The sequence below is a fragment of the Anopheles stephensi genome, chromosome 3 (assembly GCF_013141755.1).
Source record: "Anopheles stephensi strain Indian chromosome 3, UCI_ANSTEP_V1.0, whole genome shotgun sequence".
Lineage (NCBI taxonomy): Eukaryota > Metazoa > Arthropoda > Insecta > Diptera > Culicidae > Anopheles > Anopheles stephensi.
In genome coordinates this window covers 60,992,077-61,002,681 of record NC_050203.1, presented here as the reverse complement: position 1 = coordinate 61,002,681, position 10,605 = coordinate 60,992,077, and the positions used below count along the sequence as shown (strand labels likewise).

The 10,605-nt window shown below is 43.2% G+C and overlaps 1 protein-coding gene across 1 annotated transcript; it reads right to left on the bottom strand.

Moving 5' to 3' along the window:
• Positions 1–8,935: 8,935 nt before the first annotated feature.
• On the bottom strand, positions 8,936–10,256 carry LOC118513558 (COP9 signalosome complex subunit 8). Its single transcript, XM_036059480.1, has 3 exons — positions 10,077–10,256; positions 9,943–10,013; positions 8,936–9,871 (listed from the first exon to the last, which is right to left on the bottom strand). The coding sequence occupies exons 1-3, from the start codon at positions 10,131–10,133 to the stop codon at positions 9,436–9,438; spliced, it is 564 nt and encodes a 187-aa protein (XP_035915373.1). The 5' UTR covers positions 10,134–10,256; the 3' UTR covers positions 8,936–9,435.
• Positions 10,257–10,605: the final 349 nt, after the last annotated feature.

Sequence of the window (10,605 nt, the reverse complement as noted above, 5' to 3'; positions counted from 1 at the left end):
GTAAGTGGGAAATGAGAGTACGGCTGTTCATCCTCGTGGTGCTATCTTAAAAATTAACGAACCATCGGTTGAATGATTAAACGGCACGATTAGGCCTGATGACTGACCAGCACGTGTTTCTCATATCAATTGGAGTACGCACATGATATTTTAGAATGCTTTTTAGTTTAAATTTGTACTATATTGTTACTTTAGTTTAAATTTGTAACGCGTGAGTCTGTAATTAAGAAACTTCGTTTAGGTTATTTGCAATTATTTCTTTTAAATTGTGTTTAACAATTTTACTGAGTTAACAAACAGCCTGTCTTCTGATTGTATTCGATGGATTTGAAGGTTTTAAAAAAATCACTTAATTTATTTATTCCAAGTATGTTTCCCTTTTTTCTGTTTGTAAACACTCATTGGCCTGTTTATCTACCATTGGCAGATTTAACGGATTAAGCGGCCGTGGGGTGCCCGTGCTCGAAAGGGGTCCCGCATTCCTTGCTATTCGTCAAGCTCGAGGTGTTGGGTACGCCCGTCCAATTGCTGACTTGGATGCGTTCGTATCTCGCCGGCCGATCGTACCGCGTGAAAATGGGACCCCATTTGTTCCCATTTGTCACGTTGTATTCCTGTTTCTTCAGGGGTGCCTCAGGGGAGCAACCGCGGACCGCTGCTGTTCGTCATTTTCATCAGTGGCGTAACTAGGGTGCACCCCGCTGGAAGCCACCTCCTGTTTGCTGATGATGCGAAGCTATTGCTGCCAATCCAAGACCGGTCCGGTCCGACCAACTCCGCCTTCAAGCTACACTCTTTTCATTCCAATCTTGGTGTTCAGAGAATTGATTTGTGCGTTGAGAAGTGTGTTGTCGTAACGGTAAACGGTTCTGCTATTGTCCGCAAAAGCTGTGTTAGGAGTGCTCCTCGATGTGAAGCTGAGCTTCCACGAACAGTTCGAACACGTCGTCACCAAGGGCAACCAGCTGATGCGTTTGCTTAAGCAACTTGCTCGCGACTTCACGGACCCGGTCTCCATCAAGACGCTCTACTGCTCCTTGGTTCGAACGGTGCTGGAGTATGCCTCCATTATATCCATTGGAATCCGTCCAGCGCAAATTCACCCGGTTCGCATTGCGCTTCTGGAGGGTCCAAGTGGACTACGATGCTCGCAGTGCGCTTTTAGGTATCGAGTCGCTGAACCGCGAACTCTACTCTCTGGGCTCAACTTATACGTCCCAACCAGGCCGCTTCGCCCAATCCTTACGCTGCTTGACGTAGAGGATCCCCGAACCCGTTTTGGTACCTTTGATTCCTTTCTCCGTATGTGCTGTGAATATAATTGTATCAGTAATAGTCACCAAACGAACATGTCACGCACTGCGCTTTTAAACTGTATTCGATCGAAGGGGCCCTGCGTGGCAATATTTAACCTGACCCTGACCTGAACCCTCAGAGTGAAAAAAATGAATTGTTTTTTTAATAACCATCACACAGTAAAACTTTGTTAAATATAACAAGAGAATGAATTGTAGTTGGTCTTCACACGGCAGGACCAAGCTTCGTATCCCATCTTGACTTGACTATCTAACTATGCAGTATCAAATAGTCTAGTTAGCCAGAAATGGTAGGCATGACCTATTAGAGGTCCTTAGGCAAGAAGGAGAAGAAGATATTGTAAGTATTGAAAATTTTATAAATTCCCAGGTATGGACAAAGATTTTTTGCCATTTTCCGCACTGCTTGTGAGCGCTTCTTTCCATTCATTGCTTATGATGCATTTTCAAATATGCTGTAATCTTTTACCTTTTTATAAGAAATATTGCCAACATTTTTAGGCAATTAGGTTTTCGATCACTAAACTCATGTCAAGCAAAGTATGACCGATATTTGTCAATTTTTCCCTTTGTTGGTCAAATTTTTGCCCACTTATGATTATTACTTCTTTAATACAAATTCACATTTTTAATGGTTAGAAAAAGGCTTTATGTCACAAAAAAATGTGAACAAAATCGTATTTTTTTAATTCCATATGAACGGCCGTATTGCTGAAGCAAACAGTATCTTGCCAGTAGAAACTGCATGTCAGCAAGCCACAAACCGTTTAGTAAAATTAACTATATTTATATTAATAGAAGTGGTTCCAATCTGCTTGTAGTTTCTAACGATTTTTAAAGCAATTAAAAAAGCAGAAAAATGCGCTCAGAAGTTCGGACAGTTTTGTTACTTGGAGAAAATTTTTAAGGCACAAACATTTTTTTCAAGTACGTGTTTTCATATTCTTTATAGCTAAAAAGAACATTACTAGAAGTTTAACTGTCTGTTCTAGTTTTTTTTAAGGCAAGTATAGTTCTATTAAGAACTGTATTTGAATGACTAAAACTAATATTATATCGTTCTACAAACCAACTACAAAGCTAAGCGAACTTTAACAAACACTAACCGAGATTGACTGTAATACTATGTTCCGAAGCCAATGAAAAAACCATTCCAACGATTTCAACAAAACAAAACAAATGGTTCTTTTATGATAATATCCTACATTACCTTTAAACAGAGCCATTCCACAATGATTCCAGCAAAAAAAAATCATTTAAACCCACTCGAACCTCTAACTGAACCGAAAAAAAAACCTCGATATACCCTTTCAAACGGGCCTTGGCGGCTGTTTGCCTACCAATCACCAACGGTAAATGTTGAATTGAAACCCTAAATGAAGTCGGGAAATGATCGGCCCCAAAAAAAAAAAAGAAAAGCGATGCGAAAGAATGTAAAATATAATAACCTGTGTAACCAAGGCCAACCAAATCCCCCCCTGAGTGCACGTCCTACACCAGCTGCGCGCAAATGTGTTGCAATGTGCATTGTGTGCACATTGGTTAGCATACAGGGGAAAAAAATGGGGAAACATACTGCAGGATGAAAAACATGTTCCTGTGTGTGTGTGTGTGTGTGTGTGTGTGTGTGTGTGTGTGTGTGTGTGTGTGTGTGTTTGAGGTGGCTTGTAACGAGAATTTATAAAAATAAAAGCATGCCCGGTAAGGGCAAAAAAAAGGAAAAAACCAACCGAGCCCTGTTGTGTCGCGAGCCTAACGCGCGGTGTCGGATGCAATTGCTGCACCCGGTGCAATTGCGTTTCAAACATATCATCAACCACTCGACCCCCATTTTCCCTCCCCCCAGTCAGACCCCCCTCCCATATCCCCATTCCCGAACCAACTCGATAGCTAACAAGGCATCAAAAGTAGGATGGAATTTCGCTTTCGTTCCGTCCGGCCTTACTCCCGGGGGCCATTTCTGCATCCTTCCTTCCTGCACACGCTCCAATCAGTGTACGGTCCTGCTTCGCAGCGAAAAAGGAACAGGCAAAAGTGGCAACTTCGCGTCAACGAATCAATCATCGTTTGCCCACGTCTCACGGGCGAGTGTCGGTGCATCTTCCTCCTATTTTTTCACCACGGCTCATGCAATAAAAAATGCGACCGTTTCCATCGATTTTGCATTCCCTGGAGCTTCTCCGGCCCGGTAATGGGCACCGGCAGAATCCACCTTTCGGCTTCACCTCGGTGCGCGGTGCGTAATTTATTAAGTTTAGGTCAAATTATTGCAAATGAGGTGCGCGATCCCTACAATTTGGCCCTTTTTAACCGACGACAACCGACGATCGTGGAGACAGCGCTTCGCGTGTCTCGCGCGTTAGTGATTTGTGGTGTGCCTGCCATTCCGGGCGCGGTTCTAATGCAACGTGTTCAACCCCTTTGGAAGATGTTATAATGGGGAAGTGCGAAAAGCGATTCATCGCGATCATTTGCTACGGTGGAGGATTCGGGGTGATGGTGGTGGCCGGTCGTTTCGATTACATTCGCTTCGGTTGGTTCGAGCTGGGTGCCGTTTCATAAACAAGAGACAAACAAGCTGCCGTGTTGGGCCGTGCCCGAAAGCAACGGCGGCAGCAGCAACAACCGAAAAAAGGGTGTCGGTAACGATTTGTGGATCCCAGTCATTAGATCCGGGATGTTGCAGTGCGCACACGTGATGATGCTTGGAGCTGTGATCGGAGGGGAATCGGAGGACCCTGAAGCACCTTCAGGAAGAGTGAAGAAAATAAGAAAAAAATGTCTGCAGAGATGTAGTTCTCCTTGACTGCTGTTTTAGATGGATGGTACCGTGTAGTTATTCCCTTTTTTGGAGGTGCGATTGTGTTAGTCATGAAGGAAAAAAGGAATAGAGAGCAAAATATTTACAAAAGGAATTTATATATAAAATTGTAAATAACTTGTTTGTTTAGATACTGCGAATAAATACGCATCAATAATTTTAATTAAATAAATTCTTAAGCCCAATGTTTGGGTTTCCATTCAGTTTGCAGCGTCTATGTGATTAATTTTCAAACCTTCATTCAATTATCTTGAAGAATATATCATTTTAAAAAACAGAATAAAAGCGAGAAGCATAAGGTTTTTTTTAACTATAAACTACTTCTTCTTCCTTGGCACTAAGCACTGGCACTACAGCCTCGAAAGGTCTGGGCCTGCCGGTTTTTATGGTTTTCTGTGGCTTGATTTTACCCGTAGCAAAGTAGTCAAACCCTGCGTACGGGGAGGCGGTGCGGAGGGGATTTGAACCCCGGTCCTGCCGTGTGAAGACCGGGGCCGTTATCGTCTCGGCCCCATAAACTAATATGATCAAATAAGTTTACTTCCTTACTTATCCGGCGCAACTACCGCTTCGCGCAACAATCCTCGATACCGCTCACGATTTAGCGCCGTCGTCTGCCAACAAATTGTCCGGGCCGTTCTGGCGGACGCATCAACACCATCACTCCATCTCAATTTGGGCCTACCATGCCTCCTCTGTCCGTGTAGCCGGCCTAAAAGGACTTTACGGGCTGGGTCGTCCGGTGTCATTCTCATGATGTGACCAGCCCACCGAAGCCTGGCGAGTCTAATTCGCTGCTCATCGGACAGCTCGTAGCTCTCGTCATTGGAGTGGCTCCTCCATTGTCCTTTCACACATACTGAGCATCTTCTTCTCGAACGCGGCTAAGAGGGTTTCGGGTTCAATTTTGGACCGAGTTCATGTCTCAGAGGCGTATGTTAGTAATGGGACAGTAAATATTCTGTACAGTCCCAGCTTCGTCCGTCGCGACAGGTATTTAGAGTGGAGAAGTTCCCTCAGGCTGTAGTATGACCGGTTGGCAGCCAGCGCCCTTGTTGTCGTTGATGTTGTTGTCGGTGCTGACTTTTGACCCCAAATAGGATAAGGTTTAGACGACTTCGAAGGAGCGGTCACTTATCAGTACATCAGCCCTGCAAATAAGTTGAATGCTTCCTAATACTGGTTTACAAAGTATATATAGAGAGAGCAGAAATAATTCAGATGAAAACAAGGCATTCGAGCAATACCACAATAAAGTCTCCCGGGGTAAGAAACCCATGGACTTGTTATTTATACATCGAAAAAACTTAAATATTTATTTTATCATCATTAGAGAAATGCCATTAGAATTCAGAAATTTAGAAATGCAAAATATTTCTCAAATATTGTAAATCGATTTCTCTCATCTTGGCCTAACCACCTCTTAAGGTTATGCTTGCTATTTCAGGCTTACTAGATTTATTGATACCACGTAGTTGGATAGTCAGTCCTAAATATGGGCGAATGGTACGGATGGGATTTGATCCCCGGTACTCCGTCCCAACCAATTTCTATCTTCTGATATCCAAAAAAAACCTGTTTAAGAAGTATCCGCGTGATCTGGTGGACCAGTGGACATCGTCTTTCACGCGATAGAATCATGTAACGAATTCCATCCAGAACGTCACTTCACCTGGCTTCCGGTAGTCTCACCACTTAAGAGGTATGGTAGATCGAAATAAAGTTAGAATATGCCAGAGGCATTGAAGGCATTCGATTTACAGACTACGGTGCTAGAGCGTGAGGGGTATCGAAGTGAAATAAAAAAAAAAAAATCAGTTCATTTCCTTAGAATCCTAAAACAGTAATATCCTGAATTTTCTGGAATTAGAGAATGCTTAATTCCAGAATTTTCAAAGCCTAATCCCTGATGAGTAAGGTCCATAAGTCTCCATTTTAAATGTTTTTATGAATAGAAAAATAGTTAGAAAGGAAATAAAATTTAATTCTCAAACTGTATTAGAAACTGCTCAAATCAACCGTTCGATCATCATCAGCATTATTAGCGGCCTTCCTACATCGATGCCTCGCACCAGATTCGTGAAAGGGAACACGCAACAACGCAGCCTGTAACTACCGAAACCTTCAAGCAATGAAGGCAGCACCCTACCGACACGACCCCACGGAGACGATCGAGCCTCGAGTTCGCCTCGCTCATTGAGCAGTAAATTATTTATTGATTAATCGCTACCGGGGCGTGTAGGGCGATCGTCGTTCGTTTCTGCACACATGCTTCGTTCGTCGGTTCCACCGGTTCCAAAGGGCGACTGTGTGCGTGTTGTTGCTGTGAAAATTTGCGAAAAAAATCTCCGTAATGCATGCCTTTCGTTTCCCAGCCACACGATGCCATCATCCCGTTTGCTGTAAGGAGGTTTAGTTCTTCTTCTTGCACTATCGTTGTGTTTCCCTTATTTTTCTTTCGGGGAAACCGGATCCTCTCAGGCAGGATCGCTTAGAGATGCTTAGCGCTTCGGACGTTTCGGTGGTGGCGAAATTCAATCAAAGGTGCGCCGGCACCCGGGTACGCTACAATTTGGGCGATCGTGCGACGTTCCGACCGAACCTTGCGAACGTCACAAACTCGCAACGCTGTCATTTTGTTGGAGACAGCAACGTTCGGCGGGCGGCGGGGACACGATTCATAATGGGAATATCATTTTTTAAAAACGCATTATTACCCATAATTGCCAGTGTAATAGACGTCATTTTGGATGGAACACGATTATTCTTCATCTTAGTCTAACGACCCCCGCTTTGCATTCGTCCGATCGTGGCGTGGCCTTGTTCCCGGGGGCCCTCAAGGATGCTGGGTTTGCAGCATCAAACGCGTCGTACGTACTTTCTCATTAACGTTGCGCAGATGTTTTGGTTGTTTAAGTAGATGCTTTTGTCTTGCTCGCTCGCTCACTGTCCAACGGCCGGCCAAAGTCATTTGGAGCGTTTGCTTTGGTGCAGCTTCCATACACATGATTCCCTTCTTTTTGTCGAGCGTTTGCCGGACACTCATTAATAATTGATTAATGAGGTTTGATTTCACCGCAATGGAAACCGCCGGAAGGTGATTCAAACGCACACAACCTACAAGCTCGTACGTGATGCGTGATGTGAGGACATTTTCGTGCAAATTCGTGGTCGCAAGTGCGATCTTGTTACGCGTTGTGGGTTTGGTTTGGAAAGGGAAGTGCCGGGGAGATGGGTAAGTACATTTGCGCTTTCTCGAACGGAATTGTAAATGCGATATGAAGGAGTGCGGGTACAAAAAGGAGTCATAAAAATTTGTGGACACCGCATGTACGATCGGATGGAGACATTGGATTTATGATGATCTTTACACTGACGATTACAAGTCCGTTTGAAATTTCTTGTCCATTGCGCTGACCTTTCCTGTTGGTGTACTTCCCTGTACTTGCATGAAGCTTGTTCGTGAGTTTGGGTTGTGTGACCAAAAATTATTAATAATTAAATTATTATTTTTGGAGCATAATTAAATGATTTTCCTTCAGATACTTTGACAAGAACATAAAATTGCATATTGAAATACACGATCATGCGAGAACAAACACTCAAAAGATGGGATCTGGACGGTATATTCTTGCCAAGGTTTTAACGACTCCTTGGAGACTGATTATTACTTGTGATCTGCTAAATTATGTGCTATATTATAAGACATTCTATTGACCGCTTATCTAGCCTGTAATGATCACAAGGAATTTCTATCGGTTACAGTCCGTAGTTTCTAGCTTCCTTAACTTGATTTACTCCTAGCTGAATAGCCATGTTCAGCATACTGGGAGACGTTCAGAATGGGATTTAACGGCGGAACCACCGTGTTAGCATCCGTCGTCGTTTTCCACTATGTCGTCGGGACATCAGGAGCGAGAAATAGCCAGGCACGGCTAAAGGATACCCTACGAGGTACTTAACGATGTGATAAGATACTGGCAACTATTGTGGAAATCATCTACTATATGTAGACTTTATACGAGTAGACATATGCTTAATGTTTTGTAACAGTTGATCGCAAGTTGAGAAATATGGAGACACCTATTAATCCATCTTAATTTCTTTTTAAAATTTACAATCAACAACAAGCACGTGTGTGTCCTACTTTATGGGATGTAATTCTAATCCAAGAAACAACACCGTAATCAACCAAAAAGGAATCAAAAATGCATGGAATTTTCCGCCGAAGCTCTGCACTACTCGGATCACGCTAGGGCTAAAAACTAGTGCTGTCTGCCCCAATCAGTTTACACATATTGAGTGATTGAGGGTTTAAAGATCTACTTCTTAGGCATTATAATGACACCGAGAGTCATTATAATGCTGGTTTCTTTGACTTAATTTTACCCGTTACTGCTTAGTCGGTCCAAGGCAGGGAGAGTCGGTTCGAGCGGGATACGATACCCGGGCGAAAAACAGAAAGAATGGCGTCACAACCTTCCCCACTACCGAACCGCGGGTTTAATGATCGACCGCATGTAAAATTCTACAGAACTTCGACTACTCCCTAGAAATCGTAAATCCCGGGATTAGTATTCGCTTTTTAATTCAGCAATTGTCCTTCAATGTCTGATAAGTGCTTGAAAATCAGCTTCTATTTTTGTATCACAGTAGGCTATGAGGCTAACTCTAAATTGTTGTGCATCATGTGCGGTACCAAATTAAAAATGTGTTGCAATAATATTCTGAACAGATCGAAACCACGGTCAACCGCAACGCTGAAGCGCAGAACCATTTTAAGACGAAACACTTTAAGGTTTTTGCAAAAGGATTCTCTGTACGATTTATTCTTAATGTTTTATGATTTTTCTTTCACCAATGCAATTACAGAAATATTATTGCCGGATCTTCAAAACTGCATCGCCTGCTAAAGCTCGAGAAACGTTTCCTCAAACAGTTTCTGATTTACTTCAATCTCTACCAGCGCGGTATGACCGTACAGGAAATGAGGGACATGAAAATCGCGCTAGAAGACAGCCTGAATGTGAGACGGTTTTTCCCAATGGAACATACAACACACGAATGCTGGTGCACGTGTCACGTAAAGACAAAAAAGGATGCCGCGCGTTGAAAATTTAATTTCACGATTTTATTTGGCGAATTTTACGCAACGTACGCACGGTGACACATATACACACACAATGATATTCACATTCATCGCAATCGCAGACAACTTCATTTAGCAAAGAAAGGGATGATCACCAACTAATATGTTTGTGCATTGCTCAGGCACACAACAACTCTAATCGTTCCCGCTCAGTTCTCGAGGAACGACACAAAGTCGGTCAACCTGTGCAGTTGCGCCTCCGAGCTTACCATGATCGGTTTATCCTCAACGGTGCGCTTCGGGATTATTAGCCGCGGATACGGTCCGGGGACGATTTCCCATTTCAGCGATTTGCAAGTGTCCTCGATCATGTCCGGCGTTTGATTGGTCATGTCGGCAAACACGTTCTCGAAGATGGAACTGTACGCTCGGCCGATAAGTGCGATCGTTTCCTGCTGAAACTTTTCCTTCAGCTCGAACATCAGCTCTGACACGTGTTTGGACCAGTCGTGGTTGATGGCCTTGTAAAATCCTGCCGTATTGTTGTTCCATAGCGCTACGTACACTTTGTACATCTGTTCGAGTTCCACATTTCCGGCCTTCATGTTTTGCGGAATCCGCTTCCACAGAAACCGAGCACTAGCCCTGCAGCCAAAGAGGAGCATGAACGTTTTTGCCGAAAGAAGGGCGGATGCTCCGAGGGTAGGTCTACTTACAGATCATTTTGATAAAGATAGGCCGCAAACAGTTCCGAATATAGCTGAATGGATACGATTCCACCGGGTGCCTACAACAAAGAAATCATCCACGTTTAATTTGACGTTGCACGGGCAAACAATGGCAAACGTACCTCTAGCTCATGTTTTTCTAGTAACAGAGTTAGTTGTCTAATCTTTTCAGAGAGCATTTTTCCACACGGACTGTAATTTGTAGCTTATTTTGAAAGAATTTCTCCGATACCTGGAGATAATATGAATTGTTTGTTTATATTTGCGAAAAGCGTTTCGAGCGTTTGACAGCAAACGTCAAATGCCTTTGCCCTATGCAGCAACAATGCAACGCTTCAGGAGGGCGGCTGATTCGGAGCGGCGGCTAATTTGAGAGTATTTTTATTTTTCATTCTTCTAGACTTCTAAAGCGCTTTCGATTAACATAGAAAATAACATTTTTAAGCAATTTAAATTCTTATCGTGGTAAAAAGCTGGTGTAATCATAATAATTTTGAGTTGCTTTTACGTTTTCTTTTTTATTGCTAACTTTGCAGTGTAAGGCGATTTCACGGCGGCGAAAGTCAAACGTCATTTTGCGGCGTCTTGGCGAAAAACAGTGGGCCAATTCTATTCCGATACAGGTCATATAAACGATCTAGTAACTTTTGA

Excerpts from the sequence above, each read along its gene's own strand:
- LOC118513558 (XM_036059480.1), bottom strand. The coding sequence starts at position 10,133 with ATGCTCTCTGAAAAGATTAGACAACTAACTCTGTTACTAGAAAAACAT. Across the intron at positions 10,014-10,076 it reads TAGAAAAACATGAGCTAGAG|GCACCCGGTGGAATCGTATC; the intron begins GTACGTTTGCCA and ends TCTTTGTTGTAG. Across the intron at positions 9,872-9,942 it reads TATCTTTATCAAAATGATCT|GGCTAGTGCTCGGTTTCTGT; the intron begins GTAAGTAGACCT and ends CTTTGGCTGCAG.